At 42.8% G+C, this 26,388-nt stretch overlaps 1 protein-coding gene across 7 annotated transcripts in view; it reads left to right on the forward strand.

The window, feature by feature from the left end:
- The window catches only part of SIK2 (salt inducible kinase 2), a 113,065-nt gene that overhangs the window by 56,602 nt on the left and 30,075 nt on the right, over positions 1-26,388 (forward strand). For all 7 annotated transcript variants that reach the window (XM_037882116.2, XM_037882117.2, XM_043534064.1 and 4 more), the window contains one exon: positions 21,334-21,458. In XM_037882116.2, the coding sequence (XP_037738044.1) occupies positions 21,334-21,458 (125 nt within the window). The remainder of the gene's footprint in view (positions 1-21,333; positions 21,459-26,388) is intronic.

Genomic DNA, 26,388 nt, shown 5'->3' on the forward strand with positions numbered 1-26,388 from the left:
AAACACCAACTAAAAATAACTCCTAGTTTTAGTTCCTTTTTGTCTCCAGGAGAATGGAGCAAATTTGTAGAGTTTGGGGGGGTTTTTTGGGGGGGGGGGGAGGGTAGGAGGTGGGGCGGGGTGGTTGGGTTTTTTTTTTGTAGTATCATGACACCTCATTAACACTGCCAGATGTGCAGGTTAAAACAGAATTAATCAAATAACTTCTTTCAACATAAAAAAGCTCAAAATGGAAGCCTATTGATTTTTTTTTACCCTGCATGATTTCATTTTAATAAATTTAGACACAGCAGATGTTATATGCAATGGGATAATTTTGCTGCTTGTTACTTCATTACAGTTCTGAGAACCCTTCCAGATTGATTTTAGCCCTGACACTCTAGCATAGGGAAGGGTTGGGTGACTCCCTGACTTGGAGAACTGTTGAACTTTTGTCATTATCAGTAGCTGGGGGATATGGGGGGTAGGGGAAAAGGAGTCTCTGTGGTAAGAAGCTGGTTTGTAATGAAGTAAACTTGTCAGTTATGACAAAGTGCAAAAAGACTTTCATTTGGCTGACAAAGCTGTAGAGATACTCTTTTAAGTTACAAATTCCTATCGCATCATCTTATTGTTGGACTTCCTACCTAGTTTTCCTGCAGTGGCTTAAAAGGCATTGCCATGATGCAGGATGCATCTTGATCTCTGATATTTTTCATAAAGACAAGGCTGTAGGAATGTGTTAAAGGTGACACTCAACAGATTTTTGTTTTAAATTGGCTTGTTCCTTTTTATTTATAAAGTATAAAGAAGGTGGCCTGAAAAGTTTCAGTTTTAAAAAAATGAAAAAGGCAGGGGGATTCTGTTTGTTTTTATACAAGAAATTCAACTCCTGTCTGGGCTGGAAGATTATGACTAGAGAACCAGTGAAATGGAAACAAGAGCCAAGAGAATGAAAGTTGAGGGACTGAGAGGGAAAGGGATTTTTATCACTGCTTAATTTTTTAACACCTATTTAACAGCATTTTTGGTAACTGAAGCCTTTGTTAAAGTTTCAGCACCCTTACCCTTTTAATAAAGGTGGTAGAGCTCCCAGTAAACATCCCTGAGATCCTGTAGCAAAACTAGGGAAGACCAGACTTGACATTCCTGATGTTTCTAGGGTTAAAGAAACAAATCAGGAAAATCTCTTAAACCTTCCAGGCTTTATCCAAAAAAAGCAAAGAAGGAAACCAACTCAATTTAAAAAAACAAATACAAATTGCATGTCACCTTTTACAAGCGAACTACTCCATGAATGAGAACTCCATCTAAAATATGATAGAGAGGGAAGGATTATTTTAGTGCTTTCAGAGAGCTTTCTTGCAATATATACTGTCTGATATAAGAACGGGATTTTTGTGCTAGGCTGAGAAACACTTTTTGTCATCTTGTCTTCTGTACTGTGGGTTTCTAGGCTCCTGAATTCTGTCATTTGTATTGACAAGTTTCATAAGTAACAACAAAAAGGGAACCAAAATATACTTCAGATCCATAGCAGTGTAAGCATGTCATGTGAAAATCGGTTTTCTTTAGAGATGGATTCTAGGCAGTAATAATAATGCATAAAATATCTACAGAACATACCACAGTAGAGATCATGATTAATAGTAAAAGACAAAGCAGAGATGGAGCCCAAAAATCCCCCAGAACTTTATCCCAATTCTTTTGCTCAGCGCCATCTGTAAGTAATTTAATTCCTCTATAGAATGGTGTTTTCTCTCTAATTGAAAAAGTAAAAGCTGAAGATGACATTTTCTGTGTTAGCTTGTTGATTGTATCACATATCTGTGTGGCAATATAAAAAGTAAAAGTCAAAGGGTTCAAAAGATACACTAAGAGAGAGGGCTTTGTAGAGGCAATTCTGTATGATTTTGCAAAGACAGACTTAACTTGAACCACACAGTTGGATAATAGGATGTATGCACCAAAAATGGGGGTCACCCATCTGTTTATTTTACTCACATAGATTTTGTCAGACAATTCTGGTGATCTAAAATACAGCATATTTACTTTGTTAGCATTAAATACAAATTTTCAAATTTATTTTGAGCAATCCACATCTGTACCATCTAACACTCCTGATTTCCCTTTCCTTGTGGACTGAAAATTTACAGAAAGATTGAGCAATAAGGTAAACCGAAAGCAATGAAAAGGGAGGTGTATTTAATTGCAATGTGTGGTGCCTGCAGAGCCTGCTTGCCTGCTCCATATTGCTGGTAGAACATTAGGCTATTTCTAGTTGCTGGTTTTAAACCTACTGGAGGACATTTTTGGTTGAAGAAAGAATGGAAGGATCCTTATTGTTCTATTTTGGGTTAAACCTCCATGAAACTTGGGAGTATAACAGCCACCCTTCGTTTCAGATAGTAGGAATAGTTAAGCTCCTTTATGAAATACTAGATGTCTCTTCCCAAAACAAAGGCATGTACATCCAAGGCCACTCACGAATTAGAATTATGTGGGCAGAGGGCTTCACTGGGTATTGTTTGAATAGAAAGTGTTTGGGGATGGGAGACAAGAAACAGAGAAGGAAACTCCAGATGTAACCTGGATGAGTTTGGTGTGTGGTCCTGAGAGAAGCCTGGAGGAAGGGCTTTTGGGTCCCATGCTAGCTAAGAGAGATTTGGGACTGTGAGTAAGGAAACAGTCTCCTGTTGTTTGGTTCCTGCGGTGTTCAGGGAAAAAAAGGGATTTTATATATTTTTGTAAATAAACAAGATTACAACAAAGGTACCTGACTCCATCAATTTCTTCTCCTAACTGGAATCTGCAAGACCCCAAATTTTTGGCTCGGTGCTCAGGTCAAAAAGGGTAACGCTATAAAACAAGGGAGCAAATGGACAATTAGTAGCTGGTTCTTGATGTCACGTCCTGTGTATTTCATAGCCACACGCATGCATCCTGTAGCCATGGGTGCTGGAACTATTTTTATAGTGAGGGGCTGAGATCCATTGGACCAAACTGTAAACCCTGTATATAATGGAAACCACTTCAAGCCAGGGGGTGCGGCAGCACGCTCCGCACGCCTAATTCCTGCAGAGCACCTTTATGTCACACTAGAAAGTCAGCAGCAGCGTCAGATAAACTGTAAAAATGGAAGGCTTTTATTTCATGTAATATGAAAATGAATAGCACAGTTATTGCAGTAGTCCCCATGTAATTTCATTGGATATTAAACTTCATTTTATCTTATAAATTTCAATTTTTTGTATGTTTCAGGATTTTGTGTTGAAAATGCTTATCTGTTGAAGTTGTCAGGAAACAGGAGGATTTTGCAGTAACTTTGCGTGGAAGTTGGGAGTTTTGGAGTAAGGGACAAATGTGGCTTTTGGCATGGAAGGCCATTTCAGTCTGTGGACCAAGTGCATAAGCTGTACGTTATAATAAACGGTTCAAGTGAAATAGTTAATAATGTTCAGAATGAATTTGTATCATTCAGTTTCAGAATTAGCACCCCATTAAAGTTAATGGAGCAATTAACATTGTTCTCTCAGAGCTATTGGTGACAAAGATACCTGAATTGATACTGAGGGTTTTAGGCAGTTCTCTGAACTTTATTCTACCACTTGGGCAGCTTCATCAAGAGCTCTTCTTGACCTGCTGCTCACAAATTGGGAAGAATTAGTAGGGGAAGCTAAAGTGGATGGGAACCTGGGAGGCAGTAACCATGAGATGGTCGAGTTCAGGATCCTGACACAGGGAAGAAAGGAGAGCAGCAGAATACGGACGCTGGACTTCAGAAAAGCAGACTTTGACTCCCTCAGGGAACTGATGGGTAGGACCCCCTGGGAGAATACCATGAGGGGAAAAGGAGTCCAGGAGAGCTGGCTGTATTTTAAAGAATCCTTATTGAGGTTACAGGGACAAACAAACCATCCCGTTGTGTAGAAAAAATAGGAAATATGGCAGGCGACCAGCTTGGTTTAACAGTGAAATCCTTGCTCATCTTAAACACAAAAAAGAAGCTTACAAGAAGTGGAAGATTGGACAAATGACCAGGGAAGAGTATAAAAATATTGCTCGGGCATGCAGGAGTGAAATCAGGAAGGCCAAATCACACCTGGAGTTTCAGCTAGCAAGAGATGTTAAGAGTAACAAGAAGGGTTTCTTCAGGTATGTTAGCAACAAGAAGAAAGTCAAGGAAAGCGTGGGTCCCTTACTGAATGAGGGGAGGCAACCTAGTGACAGAGGATGTGGAAAAAGCTAATGTACGCAATGCTTTTTTGCCTCTGTCTTCACAAACAAGGTCAGCTCCCAGACTACTGCACTGGGCAGCACAGCATGGGGAGGAGGTGACCAGCCCCCTGTGGAGAAAGAAGTGGTTCGGGCCTATTTAGAAAAGCTGGACGAGCACAAGTCCATGGGGCTGGACGAGTTGCATCCGAGAGTGCTAAAGGAGTTGGCGGATGTGATTGCAGAGCCATTGGCCATTATCTTTGAAAACTCATGGCGATCGGGGGAAGTCCCGGACGACTGGAAAAAGGATAATGTAGTGCCCATCTTTGAAAAAGGGAAGAAGGAGGATCCTGGGAATTACAGGCCAGTCAGCCTCACCTCAGTCCCCGGAAAAATCATGGAGCAGGTCCTCAAGGAATCAATTCTGAAGCACTCAGAGGAGAGGAAAGTGATCAGGAACAGTCAGCATGGGTTCACCAAGGGCAAGTCATGCCTGACTAATCTAATTGCCTTCTATGACGAGATAACTGGCTCTGTGGATGAGGGGAAAGCAGTGGACGTGTTGTTCCTTGACTTTAGCAAAGCCTTTGACACGGTCTTCCACAGTATTCTTGACAGCAAGTTAAAGAAGTATGGCTGGATGAATGGACTATAAGGTGGATAGAAAGTTGGCTAGATTGTCGGGTTCAAGGAGTAGTGATCAATGGCTCCATGTCTAGTTGGCAGCCGGTATCAAGCGGAGTGCCCCAAGGGTCGGTCCTCGGGCCGGTTTTGTTCAATATCTTCATAAATAAACTGGAGGATGGTGTGGATTGCACCCTCAGCAAGTTTGTAGATGACACTAAACTGGGAGGAGAGGTAGATACGCTGGAGGGTAGGGATAGGATACAGAGGGCCCTAGACAAATGAGAGGATTGGGCCAAAAGAAATCTGATGAGGTTCGACAAGGACAAGTGCAGAGTCCTGCACATAGGACGGAAGAATCCCATGCACCGCTACAGACAAGGGACCGAATGGCTCGGCAGCAGTTCTGCAGAAAAGGACCTAGGGGTTACAGTGGACGAGAAGCTGGATATGAGTCAACAGTGTGCCCTTGTTACCAAGAAGGTCAATGGCATTTTGGGATGTATATGTAGGGGCATTGCCAGCAGATCGAGGGACGTGATCGTTCCCCTCTGTTTGACATTGGTGAGGCCTCATCTGGAGTACTGTGTCCAGTTTTGGGCCCCACACTACAAGAAGGATGTGGAAAAATTGGAAAGAGTCCAGCGGAGGGCAACAAAAATGATTAGGGGACTGGAACACATGATTTATGAGGAGAGTCTGAGGGAACTGGGGATGTTTAGTCTACGGAAGAGAAGAATGAGGGGGGATTTGATAGCTGCTTTCAACTACCTGAAAGGGGGTTCCAAAGAGGATGGATCTAGACTGTTCTCAGTGGTAGCTGATGACAGAACAAGGAGTAATGGTCTCAAGTTGCAGTGGGGGAGGTTTAGATTGGATATTAGGAAAAACTTTTTCACTAGGAGGGTGGTGAAACACTGGAATGCGTTACCTAGGGAGGTGGTGGAATCTCCTTCCTTAGATATTTTTAAGGTCAGGCTTGACAAAGCCCTGGCTGGGATGATTTAGTTGGGGGTTGGTCCTGCTTTGAGCAGGGGGTTGGACTAGATGGCCTCCTGAGGTCCCTTCCAACTCTGATATTCTATGATTCTATGATCAGTACTAGCACTGATAGGACACCCGGAATGGGTTTTTTTGTTTTTTACCATTGTGTCATCTAGACTTGCATTGACCATTGGTAAGGCAAAGTTTTTGTCTCAGATATTTTTAGTAGAAGTCGTGGACAGGTCATGGGAAATAAACAAAAATTCACGGTAGCCTGTGACCCTTTTCTGACTTTCACTAAAAAATCCGTGACAAAAGGGGTAGGTGAGTTCGGCACCCACTGCTACTGGGGCTCCCGGGTCCCCCACTAATGCGGTGTGTGGGAGCTCCGTGGTCCCCCTATCCCTAGGGCTGGGTTGCTGCAGGGTCCCCTCGCCCCGGGCAGCTGGTAGCTGCAGCTGCCCCCAGTTGCAGCTGTGGGGAGTCCCCGCTGGCCGCTGCGGCTGGGCAGATGCAGAGGGTCCACCGTGGCTGGGCAGCTGCGTGTGGTCCCGCCGGCCACCCACTGTGGCTGGGCATGCAGGGGGGAGCTGCGAGGGTGGTATTGGCTGGGAGCTCCGGCCCCAGGGCAGAAAATGTCTCAGAGGTCAATGGAAGTCACAGATTCTGTTACCTCCATGATATAATTGTAGACTTAACCATTGGTTTGCAATCTGTTCATGTTTTCTAAGCTTTTCTTTTCAACCATAAGACTTAACGACTTATGATTCGCAAAAAGAAAAGGAGTACTTGTGGCACCTTAGAGACTAACCAATTTGTTTGAGCATGTTAGAGACTACACAAGTACTCCTTTTCTTTTTGCGAATACAGACTAACACGGCTGTTACTCTGAAACCGACTTATGATTAACGATTATTACTATTTTTTAGAATGAAAGCTGGTACTTGGGCAAATTTTGAATTGCTAGGAATTGCAGCATACGTGGACTTATCTGTCAGTAACTGTACTGAATTAATGAACGTTCTTGGCCTGTTATTTGTGTCATCTTTCATTTCCTCTTCTGTTCATCTCTCCTTCCCTGCCCCCTCCCTCCATTTTATTTTCTTTATGCCGGTTTTTTGTGCTATTGTTTGCCACGTTCAACCAGGATTGTTTTTCAGATTTCCTACTCAGGGGTCTGAGCTGCCTTGAAGTTTGTGCTGTATTCAGAGAAGGTCTCCTTTACATAAATGTCCTTAGAGGAGCAGGGAAGCAAGTTTCCTGCCTCCCTGAACATTCCAGCACAAGCATAACAAAGGCTTACAAAAACCCTATTTCAAAGGCATCCCAGGAGTCCTGCTAGCCAAGGAAAGGTTAGAGACCTGAGCTATACTAGCATAGGGAATTTCACAGCGTGCATTCTCCAGGATTCAAAAATAAATAAAAGCAAAGTGAAATCATAAAGTTATTAGCCAATTCTATTTGCTGCTTATGTCAGGCACTCGCTCTCTCTCTTCGGGTCTTCTGTAGTGTTATCACTGTATTGTCAAAATGCTCGTTACTGTGCTGGCCTGTGGATAAGTATCGACGTTAGCTAGTAGTCCCCACACGTCACACTTTTCATATACTGTGATTCTTGTGTACAGCTTTATCGTACCCAAAGTGGTCCCTTTGTCCAGCAGTGGCTGTAGTGATGGCTAATCAGAAGACAGTCATAGCTGTCAGAAACATTAGGGTGATTGGTGCCCAGTCACCTCTTTCATTAATTCCACAAAGTGATGAGCAGTGAATTTCACCCTGTGTTTCACCCCAGACTGTGTGGTGTGTTTCATCCCAGACTGTGTGGTGATGTGTTGTCACAGAGGTCTTTGTCCTTTCTCCCTTCCCCAATGGGTCATTTGTGCTTAGATGGATGCAGGTTGCTGTATTCTTCGCTGCCTCCAGTCAGCAAATTGAGAAGGAGCAAAAGGCAGCCAAGGGCCAAAATCCCATAGCCTGGTCCTTTCTGTCATGAAAAAAATGTTAAAGTTGCTCCAAAAAACGACAGAGAGAAGTCCAAGGAACTTTTCTCAACAGGGATCTTTATGTAAGGTAAGTAAATATTGATCCTAGGGAGCAATGAATCTGAGCTGATTGTTCTAGGGGATTAACTTCCAGATTTTTTTATATATAAATAAATCCAAACTCAAAGTGCATCCTAAATAACAAATGTACATATATTAACAAGGCCCTCCATTTTTATTTTATTTTGTTTAAAATTACCAGGTAATTTATCATATGTTCATTACAAAATATTTAAAATGGGTGAAAATCGGTGCAAAAAATTATCAGTTTTCTGAGTAAGCATCTGGGTTAATATTGGGGGATGGGAGAACAGAAAAAAGCAACAAATAGAGAAAAGTAAGGGTATTGAAAGTAAAAAGTTTAGTGCTGTGGTTGATTTCGTGAACTGTACATTAACAGTACATACACATATGCACACGTGTGTGTATGTTGCCTTACTTTAACATACAGCCTTGTATTTACACTTACACTAATTTATTATTAACATAAACGCACCTACCCAATACTTTGGATTTCCTTAACATAATCAGTATTTTCATGTACTTGAGTGATCCAAAATTGGGGTGAAAACTAGTAAAAACCAAATTGCTTTTACAGAACCTGGGAATTTTCTGGTAAAAATTGAAAACAAAGGGTCTTCTATATTGACTAGATAAAATGTCTGCTTGGGGAGGGATGGGTTAGAGCTATTACACTAATGCATTCTCCTTCAGATTTTACCCTGCATTATTTTTTAGTGCTAACCAGACAGTCCCCTTTGTTCTTATCAGAAACTGTTTGCCTCAGAAAAAAGTCAAACTATTTTTTTTATTCTTTGATTTTACTTGGTTTTGAAGGGTCTGTGCGGGCCAGAGTACAGATTATTGACTGCTTGTGCACTGTGGCTCCACCAAATAAAATCTGTGTGCTCTGTAAAGGTCTGTGGAAAATAAGCACAGCTTTGAACTAGGATGAAACAATGAGAATCTCTCTGTACACTTCCAGCCCATGAGAGCTTGGATTAGTATCTTTTATAGACTGAGAGTCTGCAGAGATCACATGAACTTGATCGCAATTGTGGTTGAACCAAATCAGGTAGGAGTGACTATTATTTTGAAGTAGAGTGCGCTGCTGGCTTGTCTTGCTGGTGGACAGTAAAATATGCATTGACGTCAGAATGGCTGATCAGTATTCAGTTCATGAAGTGGGTCAGGTTTGTTTCTAACACACTCATACCTTTCCTTTATCAGCACACCTCTCACAATTATCTCCTTCACTCATATTACCATCGTAACTAAAGATCCGTGTGCCTCCATGAAGCCAGGAAGGTTGAATTCTGTTGGTAATTTTTAAAAAGTGGATTAATTTAACCCTGAAGCTATTTGCTCTTCAGCAGGAGGATTTTTAAATCTGTGAATTACAGCTCACCTCAGAGTGTTGGATGCACAGCAAAAATTGCAGAGGTTCTCTTATTTCTGGGAAATAGCTTCCATTTTTCAGTCTGAAAACTGGTTTAAAACCTTACCCCATTGTTTCCTTTTTTAACAGACGCTCATTTAAATGATATAAACACACAAATTACGCCTCTTTGATTCAAGATTTTTTTTTTTTTTTTTTTTTTTTTTAGTTTAAGTAGTTTATTATTTTAAAGGGGTAACCAGGAAAAGAAACAAAATGCCAAGATCATTCAGACTAACATTTGCAGGCTGCAGAAACATACAGTTTATACAACTGAAAACAAAACTGTGAATGATCGTATATCTGAAGCACAGATGCGGGCAAAGGTTAAGAAGATAAAGATCACTCCATTGTATAATCTCAGCCCTTATAGTGGGTCCAATTGGAGCCCTCCTAAGATTCTCAGGATGACATATGCTCTATGAAAGGCTTTCTCTTGAAGAACACTAATATTCTTTAAATCTGATTGCTAGATCTGGAACAAGAAATATTAACAAAATTCATGTTATATTAAAAGGATCATCTCTGATCTAGGATGAAGTCTGATTATAATGGAACAGCAATTACAAAACACACAAACATAGAAATGAAGAAAAAACCTATTGTTTGTTTTTGTATTTACTTGAGTACCAGTCACTCTAATGCTCTTATCAAAGAAAACCAATCAAACTAAAAATAAATAAATCAAACAGCCCAATGGTATACCTTAAATGTGAGGCCATATACAATGCTCTGTCTACATCTGGGTGGGGTTATTTTTTGGTCCAAATACATTTTTTACAATAGTATTAATACATGGGTTTTATTTTTTAAAAATTAGAAGAAAATTATAGAAACCTAGAGAAAATAAGAGAGGGGTAGTTTTAATTACAAAGATATGGCCCAACAACTGACATTGAACACTTATCCAAACAGGTAATTATCTTGTCCAACAGTGGAATGTGTTGGATTTGTAAAGATCTGAGCTATTTGCTGGAATATGTATCCCTAAGTGTCTGAGATTTTTGTTACATGAAGAAGTCCAGTCTGAGTTAGTAGGTGTCTGACTTGGGCTGTACCCTATTGCCAATGCATGTCATTTTTCAACACTTACTTTAAAATCAGAGAGATATGTATGTTTCTCAGGAACTGAAGGGGAAGGAATTGAGGTTGTAGGATTCGAGATAAAAAGCAGTAGGTAATCTGCATATATAGCAACTCTGCACTCAGTGTTGTTCAGAGAGAAACCTTGAAAAACATCTAGTGTTTGGGGTCAGCAAGATAGTGGACAACACTGTCTAGTACCGTTCTTCAGAAAATAAGATTGAGATTTGCCACCATTAATCAAAAGGGACGTTCTTGGGGAATCTATAAAATGGCTCTATCCATGACATAAACTTCTCCCTAAATCCTGTGGAAAAGAGGTACTGCTACCCACACCACTCAGTCACAGTCTATCTTAGCATCTGGGATAGTATAAATTCTGGATGTGCCGTGCCATTGACCAGATGGGGAGCAGGAGGTTAAAGCCTTGCAAGGGCCATGCTGTCTTGTTATAAAACTTACTTGCCCTTGGTGTAGATTTAGTGAATATTACATAAAAACAATGAAGTATTTGGTGTTATAATGTAAATACTTTACAGAGTTCTGAGAGAGGAGAATCTCAAGAATCCTTCATGCCCTAGAAAGACACATTTGTTACACCTGACCAATCCAGTGTAAAGGCCCTCTCTCTCCTTTTGTTGTTCAGAAAACCCAAGTTACAGTTGAGTAACCTTTATTTTAATGGTCTCTACAAAGCTCTGGCCTTATCTGGATCCCTTCATGGATTCATTAAGATGCTTACTGAAATATTAGCACTGCATACAAGAGAATGGTTTATATGGACCTCTGTATTGTTATAAACAACTAGTTTAATTTTTTCAAGACAAGGCTGTCTGGAGGTATTCTGGCACCTTTTATAAAACTTTGAGCTTAAAATGATATGAATACAGCAACATACTCTAATAAGTACCCAGAGTGGAAACAGGTAGTACATCAGAACATAGTCTAAATTAGTTAAAAAGAATTAAAAAAACCTTCAAACTAAGGCTTTGCCTACACTACACGTGTTACAGCAGCATAGCTGCAGTGGTGCAGACACTTCCTACATCGGCAGAAGGGGATTTTTCATCAGTATAGTTATCCTCACTCCGAAAACCAGAACTATGCTGGAGAGGACCCTGAAGGATGCCATCCGCTGCTAGTATGTGGAAAACCTGAAGCGGAAGCCGGACCAGGGCAAGGTGTTTGAGGTGACTTGCAAAGTAGGACACCAGCAACCACTTCCTCCCCAGGGGCAGCTTCACCCGGTTTGCTGACTGGAGATTCATCCACAGGGCCTGGCTCAACTGCGTACCACTGAATGGAGCCATCCGCTACGGGAATCAGGACAAGCAATGTAGGTAGTGCGGCTATACCAACGAGACACTACCCCATGTCCTGTGTAGTTGCAAGCCCCACTCCAGAGCCTGGCAGCTGCAACACAACGTCATCCAAGATGGCCTGGTCAGAGCCATCCCGCCACCCGTAGGGAAGGTTGCCGTGAATTCCACCATTCCCGGAATCAACAGCCAACTGCGACCTGACATCGTTCTCACCAATGAGGACTGGAGGAAGATCATCATGGTGGATGTCACAGTGCCCTTCGAGAACAGGACCCCAGCCTTCCATGATGTCCAAGCTCGAAAGGTGGAGAAATACGCCCCTCTGGCCAACACCTTAAGAGCTAGGGGTTACCAGGTTCAGAAACGTGCTGATCGTCTGAGCCTTTTGTGCATGGGACCCCAGTAACAAGCGAGTGTTGCGGGAATGCGGAATCAGTCAATGCTACACTCGGCTGATGCGGCAACTCATGGTGTTGGACACCATCAGATGGTCAAGGGATATCTACATAGAACACATCACCAGACGTCGGCAAACTAAGGAGGGATGAGCTGGAGTGCCAGTGAAAAAGTAACTGAAAGATTCCCTGATAGATTATTTCCTAAATGGACAACCTACCCCAATTCTCAGTTACTGAGGGACAGTCTCCATTCATTGATATATTTTGCTTTCCACGACCAAATCTCTGAACAAGTTCTCATGACTGATGTACCTGAATACTTGGATGCTAATATCCAAACTGTATTCTTAAATTTATTCACCTAAATTTGGGTTATTGCTGATTATATACTCTGTGTATCATATGACTTTTAAAAACAAACTCTGTATTTGTGGATAATCTAAGTGCTATACCCAGATGTACAGACACTCTTTTCTCAACCTACGTATTATATAATTTGTGTTTAACATTAGCCTTAATAAAATTGTTAATCCAGCTCTCTGAGAGGCAGCAGATAGACAGGTCACCAGCCTACACTTGGGCTTAGGCTGACCTAACTATGGCACGCAGGGCGTGAATGTCTTCATAACCCTGAGTGACATAGCTAGGTTGAAGTAATTTTTAAGTGCAGACCAGGCCTAATTTTTGCTTTCCTTGGGAATTGTAACAGTACCTTGTACATTTTTCTACAAGACAAGTCACTGTAATTTTACCCCTTTGAAAGTACTTGTAGTCTGATATGGAAAATTCCTAACAATGGCACCTGAACAACACTGCAATTCCTGGTGAAAGACTGGTGTCTGTCTGAAGCGCTAAGAGTCTCTTGGAGATCTTAACTGATCTGACAAATTCAAGATAACTGAGGGGAGAGTTCAGACTTAATGACACCTATACAGATGGCAAAATGCTTCTGAGGAAAGAAATTGCCTCACGTCTCCTGAAGTCAAGGTTGCTAAGCCAATAATGTGTGAAGAAAAACTGTGTCAAAATGAATTAAAAATTTCACAACACAAGTCTGGCTGTGATCGGATTAAGGCAGGCGAGAAACAGTGACTGGGTGGTTGTTTTTCATTTATACTATTTTCTTAAGTATTTATCACAACTTATTTTGCAATTATTGGGTCTCGGGAAGGGAGAAAGGGAAATGTGGCATGAACTTTACATTCTGTGCTTTGCGCTGAGATACAGAGCTGGAGTTGATATTGATTCTTTGCCCCTCCAGCTGAGAATGATGTACTGCAGTGCCATTGAAAAGAGAGGCTGCTTGCGTGCCTGTCTGGCCAGCCTGTCAGGCTTTTTGCATGTTTTCAAAATGTGATGTTGTCATAGATCCACAAGATATGCCATGCCTCTGACCTTTATACAATCTTTCTGGAAGCGTATGTGATAGGCCCTGGGCCTCCACTCTTCACAAGGGGGGGGAGCCCCGTGACTCCAAGACTGGATTTTTGGCTTCAGCACCTCTGTTTCTCAGTGTGACTCCTTGAACTGGTCCAAATGAGCTTGGACCCCTCTTAGGAGACTTCCCCTCTTAGGAGCAATGCAGCCAGCAGATATTTGCAGTGATACAGGACAGTCTTTTCAAAACAAGACATTATTTGTGAACTGGAATACGATATTTAGTGACAGTGATGATGCAAAGCCTAAATGCATGTCTTGCTCTAACTTGCCAGCTCATCCTTACTTAGTTACGTGGGGCCGGCCCCTCTGGGTACATCTACATAGAAAAAACAAACAAACAAAAACAAATAAAACATGTACAATGAGTCATATAGCCTGGGTCAACTATTGGGCTAAAAATAGCAGACATGCGGGCTCGGGCTGGAGACGAGACTTCGAACCCAGCAAAGAGGGAGGGATTCGGGAGCACAGGCTCTGAGACTCTCTCCCCTTCAGGCTCCAGCCCAAACCCGAACAGCTACCCTGCTATTTTTAGTTTTGCAGTGCAAGCCCCACTAGCTCAAATCAGCAAAAAGAAAAGGAGGACTTGTGGCACCTTAGAGACTAACCAATTTATTTGAGCATGAGCTTTCGTGAGCTACAGCTCACTTCATCAGATGCATACTGTGGAAACTGCAGAAGACATTATATACACAGAGACCATGAAACAATAAAGTGAGTTGTAGCTCACGAAAGCTTATGCTCAAATAAATTGGTTCGTCTCTAAGGTGCCACAAGTCCTCCTTTTCTTTTTGCGAATACAGACTAACACGGCTGTTACTCTGAAACTTCTCTGGAAAGAAATTAACCCCTTCCTACCAAAGGGGCAGCAATAAAATAGTAGTGAGTGGGGAAGCTAAGTCACACAGACACTTCATAAAAATAATACAGAAATTTTCCATGTTTTCCGCAGACATTTTTCAATTTGACAGTTCTGTGCAAAAGACTGACACAGAGAAGATGATTGATATGTAATGACCAATAGATGGATGCATGGATTTTAAAGCCAGAAGGGGCCATTGTGATTATCTAATCTGACTTCCTTCATGATAGACGCTATAGGATGTTACCTACTAATTGCTGCACAAACCTAATAATTTGTGGTTCAACTACAGCATATCTTCTAGAAACAGATCTAATCGTAATTCAAAGATTCCAAGCAATGGCTAATCCACCCTATGCTACATTTCCGTTTTATGAGATGGTCTGTTTGATTTATAATAAAGATGGCTCATGCTGTATTCCTAATCCAATAATTAAATACCAATTGAAGGTTCCCATAGTGTTCATATACAGAGGTTTTGAAGGAAGAGCAAATTATTCTTTTCTTCTACAAAAATGAAAAGTGTTCTAGTATTTGAATTCTGGTAGCTCCATCAATGTGTTAGGGCTGTTCAAACTCCTGTGAAGACATAATCCCTCTTGTGAAGAGCTGACTATCTGAGAAGACAAGTAGTCTATGAAATATAGAGGAGCAGTATAAAACACAGTCAGAATGTATACGTTCCCCCCACCCACACACACACACTAAAAATCCGTAATCCTCAAATACCCTTTTGACTTAACCAATGTTAACTGGCTATATTCTTGTAGGCATTTTGACAGAGGTGGGTCTGGAGGAGAGAGATGAAGAAGGCGGTAGTGGCCTTCTAGATCAGTTGAGGGAGAGTATTCAATTCATAAAGGCAGCCTATTCATTGACACCTCTTACTCTTGTTTCCCAATAAGAGAACCCTGGGACATGATTAGTGTCTGTTTTGTTATTGGTGGGAATATTGGGTATGGTTAATTTTGAGATGGGGAGAGGGTGACTTAATGCAATATCAAAGCAAATTAGAATTCCAGTGTTGTGATGATTGTTGGTGGTGTTTGGTTATTAATAAAAATGCCGCCAAATGCTTACCTTTAGTCTTGTCCTCCTCTCGTGACTGCAAGTTCTGTGGTGTGTCTTGAACAGGATGGATGGCTTATATAAAGAAGAAAATCAATTTGAGCGGTGCATGAGACAATGATAAAGAAATAGGTGGGGACCATATAGTTACAGCTGAGCAAAAAGGCACAAGGCTAATGTTTATAAAAGGAAACTGGACTTGGCAGTTCCACTTGAGTTCTGATGTGCTGGAGTCATCTGAGTGTGGTGTTCCTTGAGCATATCATGTGAATCAGAGATGATAGAAAGGTTGCCCACAATCTACTTAATGAAATGGTATGTAAGTGTAAGAGAGGGTGGAGCAAAGCATCATTTCAGGAATATCACTGGGTTTTTGTGCTTGGGAATGTCCAGACAAAGGTTCTAAGGAGAGAGACACTGATTTCTGCTTTATGCTTAGAAGATGATCAGCCACTTAATCATGATGGGTTCTGGTCTAGGCTCTGCTACTAACTCACTGTGTGATCTTGGGCAAGTCAGTTAATATCTGCCTCATATATTCCTCATCTGTAAAATAGGGATATTTATTATCAAAACAACCCCTATAAGGTAAGACAAGCTGAATAATAAAGCTTTGAGATTCTTGGATGGAAGGAGTATACTATAAAGGCGCAAAGTATTATTAAACTTCATGTAACAAGGAGTGACGTCAGTTCAGAACTAGTCTTAAGTGTAAGTTAGTGTAGACATTTACTTCCTGTGTCTGTGTCCAGTACCAAACCCAAGATAACAGTGGGTGAGTGGAAGGAGGAGAGGGATAAGGCAAGGAGGAAATGGTATGGATTGCGTTTGTAGTGTGACTGAACTACACACATCAACTGCTCATGTGGACCAGATAGGCCACAAAACATGCCATATTAAAAGACCAGTTTATGGGGGGAATTCCCCTTGAATCATCATACTTGGTGAATATTGACTTAATGTTTGCATCACCTTAAACCATGTTTCCTGCTGCAGTAATTTCAATATTGTGATCTACAGAGAGCGGACTGGCCATGTGGCATTGGCTTTCTTTGTTCCCAGCTGCCATATTTAATTAATAAACAGCAAAAAAAAAACATTGATTATTTTGCAGATGGTACTTTACACAGAGCAGTTGTTGTAGCTACTAATGGTGCTGTGCTATCACGAATGGAAGTGGGGGTATCTAGGAGACAGTCTTTCTATTAAGATGTAATCGACACTATGAAAAAGCTTGTGACTCCCCTGATATTACAGGAATCTTGTTTAAGTTTTGTGTGACCCACTGACTCAGATTTTATTGGTTCAGTGCTTGATTCTACTGAATTTCATAAAAAAAAAACACGATTGATGCATTACAGTAATAAAGTTAGAGAAAATTAAATGAGCTCTAAGGGTATGTCCACACTGCTATTTTTAGCACTCTAGTTCAAGCCCTGCTCCTTGTCTATCTAGGGTGGGAGGCTCACTCCCAGCTGCAGTGTAGACATACCCTAGGAGAATCTTGTAGCCTTATGTTAGATAAATGCACATACCTTTACTCTACACTGAAAATAAATCTTGCAATTCCAACTCCACATATGTGCCATTCCAGAGCAAGGTTAGTTTTACTTAAAATTGTCAATTCCTCTTACTGTGGGATTAAGCTTGCGTTTTCATATAGTTAACAGTAACACTGTGTTGCTGTGCTTGTGACTTGCAGGGTCTTTATATGGTTTTGTAGCACAGGTCATATGAGGCGAAAGCTGAGTCCTTTCCCAAACATAATACAACATATGCAAATAGAGCAAAATGAAGTGGTATCCGTGGTACCTGCACAATGTTTACTAACCAGTGTGTTTATCAGTGAAGCTATCTGCTGATCACTGCCACATGCTATTCACATGCCTCTGAGGTATTCAGTGGTTGATAGGACTAAATCAACAGCCTGATTACTGTAAATCAACACTGTTGACTTTCACAGAATTCCCCAACACACTAGTGTACAGTTACAGATTAAAAGCTCAGCTACTTAGGAGGGTAAAGCTTTATCACCTGAAAAAATACAAGCTGAAATCTTATATTGTATGACTTGTTATTCTCTGGAAAAGTTAGCAGGATCACTGCTTCAAGGAGCAGCTAAACAGTGGATAACACCAAGTTAGACTAATGCTGAGCGTATATGAAGTTCTGCACAGTACATTGGATTGTGGGCCTTAGATTGCCTGTGACCTGCTAATGTTACATGTCTCAGAGTCTGTCTACCCTTAAAATGCTACAGCGGCACATCTGTGCTACTGCACCGATGTAGTGCTTAAGTGTAGATACTACCTATACCAGTGGGAGGGGTTCTCCTGTTGGTGTACATAATCCACCTCACTGAGAGGCAGTAGCTAGGTTGATGGAAGAATTCTTCCATTGTCTTAGCGCTGTCTACATGGGGACTTAAGTCAGCTTAACAACGCTGCTCAGGAGTGTGGTTTTTCCATACCCGACTGACTGACACCGATAAATTGACCTAATTTTCGCATTTAGACTGTGTGACAGTCTGTATATTCACCCTTTTTACATGACTATGATAAATTTTATACAGAATATGCCTTGGGTTTGAAAACTCATAACTGGCTGATCATTATTGTCCTGGTAAAATGTGTGTGGCAACATTGTATGTAAAGTTGTAAGTTTCTACTATATGATACTATTAAGATATGTTCCAAGTCTGGGGAGTAGTCACAAACCAGTTCCCTGGAGACAAAAGGCTAGGCAATGCCTCAGCCAGGTGTTAACAAAATCAAATGGACTGTCACCTGGTTAAGTGGCCGTTCTTTGGCAGGAAAGAGGATGTGAGTGAAAAATCTACATCTTGACAAAGAAACAGCTCGGGGTTCCCATCCACACAAACTTTCTGTCTCCTTGAACCTCAACTGAAGATGCTTCTCGAAGAAGAGAAAGAACTATAAGAACAGAGAGTAGGTGCCCCAAATTCTCTCTCCCTTTCTCTCTAACCAAGGCATCTACAACACCTGAAGAACAAGGAAGCACCATTGGACTGGGGGAGGGATCCTGACTGAAAGAAATTCAGCCAGTAAGACTGCTGAAACATGTTGAGAGCGACTTTGCTTTGAATTCACTTAGCTTGTTAAGTTAGGCGTTAGTTGCACTTTACTTTTATTTTCTTGTAACTAATTCTGACTTTTATGCCTCATTAGTGGTAATCACTTAAAATCTGTATTTCTGTAGTTAATAAACTTGTTTTACTGATTTATCTAAAACAGTGTTTGGATTGAAGTGTTTGGGAAACTCCATTTGGGATAACAGGATTTGTACATATCATTTTCTATTAATCCAATGATGGACTTAATATGAGCTTGAATTGTCCAGGAGAGAACTGGGCAGCACAAGATGTACATTTCTGGGGAAAGCCTGGGACTGGGAATATGCCAGTGTTGCTCTGCAGTATAATTTCATGAGTGGCTAGCTGTAATGCTCATACAATATAATTGGGAGTAACTTACCTGCTGGAGGCTGTGCGAGAGCAGACCAGGAGTGGTAGCTCTCACAGCAGAGCAGTGTAAAAGACACCCCAGATTGGAGAACTCAGGGAATACAGCTGTTCATCAGTCCAGATTGTATCCTGGGTAATGTCACAACCAGGCTTTAGTTTCCTACAAAAATACAGCCCACTAGTTAACATTAAAGTTAGGGTTTGTCTAACTCTTGAAAAGGTATTTAAACAAAGAATATGTTCATCCTGCTCCCCCTTTCACCTTCGAGTTTTTTCTTCCTCTTTGAGTGTCAACAGTGATTTACTCCATACAGAATGTACTGACGGGTTCAGGGCCCAACGACCTAACTCTTCAAATTGGTATATGAAAAAAACTGTCTCCCTCGCAAAGCAAGAAAGAAATCCTGGCCCCACTGAAGTCAATGGCAAAACCTCCACTGATTTATTGGACTCAGAATTTCACAAGAAATGAGCAGGTGCGCTGCAGTGGAGGTTTATTTTTAAAAATGTATTAATAAATAGCTTAACACCACTTTGTGGGTTAGCAATGAGTGGCTTTGTTGAGGGAAGGAGTTTGGAGGAGGAACTTGAAACAGGTGTGCCAGGAGGAGGAAGAGGGGTGTTTCAAAGGAGTATGGAAGAAGGCAATGAAGTGTGGACAGAGTAAAGGGAGAAAGAAGGATAGCTAGAAGTAAGAGCAGAGAGGCAGATCAGAGTTATGCTGAGCATTGAAGATGTTGACTAGGAAGTGTGTGTGTAAAGGCAGAAGAGAGCCAGAGGGCTGACATGGATTGTGGCAATGGACACACAACATTCCCCACATTTTGTTTTATTTCTTTATCAGGTGGCACCTTGAGGATGGGTGTATTTTGTCCCTGCTGTCCTGAATTAGTCATTCATTTTGCTGAAGACCCGGATACCCACTGTACATGCACAGACAAGCCGATGGCACATAACTGCTCTCTTAAAGTCAAAGTTAATAGCTATTCCAAAGCAACCTTTCCAGAGACATTGTCAAAGTCCAAATCAGCAGTCAAAGCCTGAAAGGGACATCAGCTTAAAAATTACACTGAATGTTTTTGTACCTACTGTTACATGTAACCGCTATGATTACTAGAACTGAGAGAGAGTGGAGCAAACACATTTTCTCTATTTTTTTTCCCCCAGTTTGTTTACTTTGAGCATCTGTTAGCACTTTATTGGCCGCTGTCGGAACACAGGATATTGGGCTAGGTGGGCCTTTGGACTGACCCAGTATGGCTGTTCTTATGTTTGTATTAAGTCAGTTTTGATGCTTTCTCGGAGAGGCAACATTTCCCAATGGATAGGTCATCGGACTGGGATTAAGGAGTCCCAGGTTCTGTGCCTTAGGTTCTTTACCACTGAAGAGCTGTGTGCCCTTGGTCAAATCACTTTCCTTCTCTGAGCATCTAGTTCCCCTCCCACCCTTGTCAGTCTTGTCTGTTTAGATTGTAAGCCCTTCAAGGCACAGATGTGTATGTACAGTGCATAGCATATAATAATAATCCTTATTATAGTCAGTAATTCATCTGCTCTGTTCAATTTTTTTTTAGATACTAGAATAATGTGATAGTAAAACCACACAAACTGGAAAGTAAGCAATGGGGGAAGTTGTGTAGAATCTGAAACTTTTTTTAACTATGTCTCTTTAAGTAGTTATCTGTGCATTTTTGGATTTTGATTGCATGTAAGATTTAAAAGTTCCAAAATGTGGTCACTTTTTTAGGCCATAAAGAACACTTTTTTAAAATTGCAGAGTTGTCCAAAAGTGAGTGTTCAGTTGCAGAGCCCCCTTTTAGCAACAAATGGTTGTAGACGGGCCAGTGGCAGGCTTCCTCGCCAATACAAGGCCCTGTGTGTTTTCACATACTTGCTGTTTTTGGAGGTGGGAAGAAGGAACTCTGCCAAAGTTGATGCCATGCTTGTCAACATTGGTTGTACACCCTGAGTGTGCTCAGGGCTAAAGAAAGCCTAGCTTAGAGAAAGCCAAGGAGCTCTCGGGTTCAGTATTGAATCTCAGACATTTACAGGTGAGTAAGTAGGCTCAGCACACATAGCCTGGTTGCCACTCTCTCATTTAATTAGACGATTACATTGTTATAATCCCAGATTTACCCCAGTGGTAGAAATTAACCACTACGTTGTGCTGGTTGGGATGAGGCTAATTGTGCAGTTACCTTTAAGAATTAGCAATCTGCACTGTGAGTGAAAAGTAGAGTAACAGTCTCAGGTTTCTGCAAGAAATATAGAGCTATGACTGAAAGTGGGCCTTTAGGCTCAGTCAGTGCATATCCGCATCAGATCATTGGTTTGGATGCAGGTTTAAAAATGTAGATGTGTTAAAATAATTTTTTTTTTCTTTCCCTACAGATTTTGGGTTTGGAAATTTCTATAAAAGTGGTGAGCCTCTGACCACCTGGTGTGGAAGCCCCCCGTATGCAGCCCCGGAAGTCTTTGAAGGGCAGCAGTATGAAGGACCCCAACTGGATATCTGGGTATCTTTATTTTATTTACTAGATTAAAATCATCTTTTAGAAATTAAGATTGTAATCACCTCTGAATTTCATTTAGGCCACAAGACAGGCTGTTCCCCTCTGGCTTTATTTTTCTAGACCAAGTCACAAAATGATCGTAAGACCCAATACTTTTGAAGCATAGAACCTTGCTTTGTAAAGTCACTTTGGATGCCAGGTTGGCATTAAGGTTACATAGTAGGTGCACATGAAGTCACTGCAAGAAATAATTTAGCTAATCCAAAAAGCTGTCACTGTTCCTTGCTGAATGTGAGGTGGTTCTTCGAGTGCTTGCTCGTGTCCATTCCAGTTAGGTGTGCGTGTGCGATTGTCAGAAGGTTTTTCCTCTAGCAGTACCCGTCAGGTCAGCTGTGGAGCCCCGTGGAGTGGTGCCTTTATGGCAGTGTATATAGGTCCCTGCCGACCCGCCACCTGCTCTGTTCCTTATCATCACCAGTGACAGTTGTTGCAAGTGCCTCCTTAGCGGTCTTTCTTCAAATAGTTGTTGTAAATAGTTACCCATTAGTGTTAATTAGTTGAATAGTACTTAGCTGGGGGATCTTCCCCGATTCCCTTTCCCCCGGGACTAGGGCTTTAAGCCCTGTGAGAAGTGCCTGAAGCCTATGCCACGCGGCGATCCGCACGACTCCTGCCTCAGGTGCCTCGCGGAGGGTCATCAGGCGGATAGGTGCAAGATTTGTAGGGGCTTTAAGCCCAGAACAAAGAAGAAGAGAGACTCTCACCTGCAGCTCCTCCTAATGGAATCTGCACTTTGCCCACGGCCAGCGCTGAAGCCAGCAGCGGCAGCCTCGGTGTGCAGTGCACCGGCATCCGTGCAGGAACACTTGGCACCGAGGAAGGACTCCAGTAAGGAGCATTGGCACTGCTTCCTGGCCCTGAGGCCCAGCTCCACATTTCGACACCGTTCACAATCGCCGGTGCCACATAAGAAAGCAGACGGGGCCGCTCATCGGCACGGCACACCAGTGAGGTGCGTCCTGTGTTGGGACACCCCAAACCTGGCCAGCAAGTCCTGTAGCCGTCAACTCTGGCTGTGACAGGGGGACTGTTGAGTCCAGTGCGGGTAGACTCTCCGGTGCTGGAGGACTTCGAGGGAGAAGACCTCAATCTTCCTTCCATACCGGACACATTGGAAGTGGCACGGGATCTGATCGCCATGACGGCTCAATGCCTGGGCCTGCTGGCACCACCACCTACCACAGCTCCGACAATGACGGCACCGAAGGCAGCACCGATGACGGCTCTGCCCCCCATCAGACATAGGGGCAAGCCCACAATGATGGGCCATCACTCATCCTCGCCGCGGCACCAATCTCTGGCACCGTCAGATTCTGCTCCGTTTTGGTCTGCATCGGAGTACTCCTCTGAGTTGGAGGTGGAATCCTATGCCTCCAGGTGGAGCCGGTACCGCTCTAGATCCTGGTGCCGTTCCCGGCACCACTCAAGAAGCGATGCACCCCAACCAGTGGCAATGGTGTCATGGCCTCCCCAGTGGCAGGGGCTGGTGCAGTGGCCCTTCTGGACTCCAGGGGCCTACCATCAGGCCCAGGGGCTGGACTCGAGGGCGACTTTGGTGGCCTCGGGACCCCATCGGACTCAAGGGATCCAGGAGTGCGGGCTGCATCCCTAGAGGAAGACCCGGGGCAATCCGACCCTTAGACGGGAGCTGTTGTCGCCCCACCCTTGGTGCAAGGAAGGACACCTATAGCTGATGCACCTGAAACTACCCTGGTGAGCATCAGGGAACCGGAAGGGCAAGAGGACCCAATCCCTCCCTAGGCATCTTCCTCCACCTCGCCCGATGAGGCGATGGCAGGGACGACTACCTCTCTGCCAGCAGTGGACACCAGGGCCCATCAGGACCTCCTTCGACGGGTGGTGCAAAACTTGAACCTACAGGCTGAGGAGGTCACAGAGGATTCAGCCCCAATGGTTGATATCCTGGCTCCTGAGGAGCCCTCTAGGGTGGCCCTTCCTCTTATTAAGACCATTGTAAATATAACTAAGGTGCTCTGGCAGACTCCGGCCTCTGTCCCACCAACAGCTAAAGGGGTAGAACACCGATATTTTGTTCCACAGAAGGGGTATGAGCACCTCTTCACCCATCCCCAGCCGGGCACATTAGTGGTGGACGCTGCCAATCACACGGAGCAGCAAGGACAGCCGGGTCCCACTCCAAAGACCAAGGAGGCCAAGAAGCTGGACCTCTTTGGTCACAAGGCGCTGACATCTGAGCCCCCTTACACTGTCTTTTATAAAGACACGGTGCAACTACGCCCACACCCTGCATTTCTTCCTTTGGTAGTCTCTCAATTCCATATAAATCAGGACATTTTCCTACCTTTGTTCCCAAGCCGCATGCCAATACCAGAGATAGCATGCTTCATTCCTTGGATGTGAGACGCGCCCTGGCTTTCTATATCAAGTGCACAAAGCCATTTTGGAAGTCCCCACAGCTCTTCATCACTGTTGCAGAGAGGATGAAAGGGCTTCCCATCTCCTCCTAACGCATGTCCTCCTGGATCACGTCATGCATCAGAACTTCCTATGACTTGGCCAAGATTCCAGCCCCGACATTGACGATGCACTCTGCAAGAGCTCAGGCATCATCTGCCACTTTCCTAGCTCAAGTGCCCATTCAGGATATATGCAGGGCAGCCACATGGTCCTCTAGCCACACCTTCACCTCACATGACGCAATTTCGCAACAATCCGGAGATGACGCAGCGTTTGGCAGTGCTGCAATCTGTGACCAGATGAACTCTGACCCCTCCTCCAAGAGTATGGCCTTGGTAGTCACCTAATTGGAATGGACATGAGCAAGCACTCGAAGAAAAAATGGCTACCCACCTCTCGTAACTGTTGTTCTTCAAGATGTGTTGCTCATGTCCATTCCAAATTCCGCCCGCCTCCCCTCTGTCGGAGTATTCCAGCAAGAAGGAAGTGAGCAGGCAGCGGGTTGGCAGGGACCTATATGCACCATCATAAAGGCGCCACTTCAGGGGGCTCCACAGCAGACCCAACGGGTACCGCTAGAGGAAAAACCTTTCAACAATCGTGCACATGAACACCTAATTGGAATGGACATGAGCAACACATCTCGAAGAACAACACTTACGAGAGGTAGGTAACCTTTTTTCCTGAATAGGTTCTTTGTATGAATGTCCCTGCTTCACTGCACTGCTTCCTTCTCCTGCAGGAGTTCACGATGTAAATTGTTGATGAGTCTGAGTCACTAACACAGTCGGGAGGGAGCTGCTGGCTGCCCTCTCTCTGAGTTGAGAGAGAGAAGCAGCTATGTGTCCTGTGCCATTCTGCTGCAGGCAGATTCATATTGTTGAATCGGTGTGTTTCCCTGCTTGCTGCTCTAATGGAAGAGGACAGAGAGAACAACCAAAATCGCATGAAGTGAAAGAGGGAGAAACATGCACTGAGCAGGGTTTTTGCACTCTTCAATGCACTGTCAGACATGAGACTTTTCATTCTTTGTTTTTAATCTAATTTTAGTGTTCTGGTCTTGGTGATGATGTGTCCATCTCCTGAACTACCCAGAGATACCGTGCAATCCAGCAGCCTGTGCTTTGGCGCCAGAAGCGCAGTGCTCGTACTACATACATGTGAGAGAGGCAGATTAATTCATGAGTAAGAGCTCAGTTCACAGACAGGGCAGTGCATAGACGTTCACCTTGCAGCTGCTCATCTGAAGAGATCTGTGTTGTTTTCGTAGATAAACACCGTCCCCATAAGCGCTCTTTTTTTAATGAGTAAAGGTTACAGCTTTGCTGAGCCTATTATCCTGTAACTGCCAAATGAACCCATTACTCTCCACCCATGCACAAGGTTCAGAATAATATGAGCGGTGTTTGAATGTGAAAAGTGAATTGCAGAGCTTTGGTAAATATTTTTAAAACTGTTTTAAGATCTCGGCTTATTAACAAAATCTCCTTGTAAACTAAAAACACCGTAAGTGTATTTACATTTTAAAATAAAGCATCTGAAAAGCGGTTTCCTCCTTCACATACCTGCCAAGACCTGAGTTGTTGTGCTACAGTTGACAATGCTAAAGCAGCTAACGGAAATGGTCTCTAAAAAGCTGAGCTGGCAGGAGGAAGAAATAATCCTCAACTCAGGTTTTAGCAGATAAACAAAGACATTGATTTTTAATATTTTTAGTTTTAAAATCTCAGTATGCTGACACAATTTTGGTGTGTGTTTAGAATGCTTTTCCTGTCTATTGAGGCACCTAGTGCCATGTCTACCCATACAGATTCATGTCCCTGGGTCTGGTATAGTCATTTAATTCCATATGGCACTATCTTCTTTGGCAAATTTAGCAAGACTGTTTCCACTTACTTTGCCAATTAACACACAGTTTCAGAAATGAATCTGACAATTGGCTTAATGCTGCTGTTCTGGTTGTGTGTGTCTCTTTGCACATCTTATGCAATCTCTCAATGGGCTTTGCACACAGCATTGCAGAATCACAGCCATCACAGTCCATGCAAACATCAGTGGGTTTTTTCCCTTAAAACTTTGCAAGCCAGTGAACAGGAGAGGTTGAGGTTTGTGTGTTCTGAACAACGGGAATTTGGGGTGGGTTTTTTGTTTGAACATATTCAGATGTAGTAAAGAGTGTCTTTAAATCTCACTTGAAGTAGCAGGTCATTTTTCATGTATCATTCAGTCACCACTATGAAGCTTTGCACTAGCAGCCAGAGTCCTTCGTCCATTACACACAGCAGCTTTACCCTGCTTATCAGCAAAAGGCACTGCAAACCTAGCCATTTTGGGTTAGCTGAGGGTTCTTAAGGTTTAGGGGTTTTCAGGTATATGACTCCTTTTTCTTTAACACTGTTTCTTGCAGGATGTAGAATCAACTTCAATTTTTGCA

The sequence above is a fragment of the Chelonia mydas genome, chromosome 22, assembly GCF_015237465.2.
Source record: "Chelonia mydas isolate rCheMyd1 chromosome 22, rCheMyd1.pri.v2, whole genome shotgun sequence".
NCBI classification, from domain to species: Eukaryota; Metazoa; Chordata; order Testudines; family Cheloniidae; genus Chelonia; species Chelonia mydas.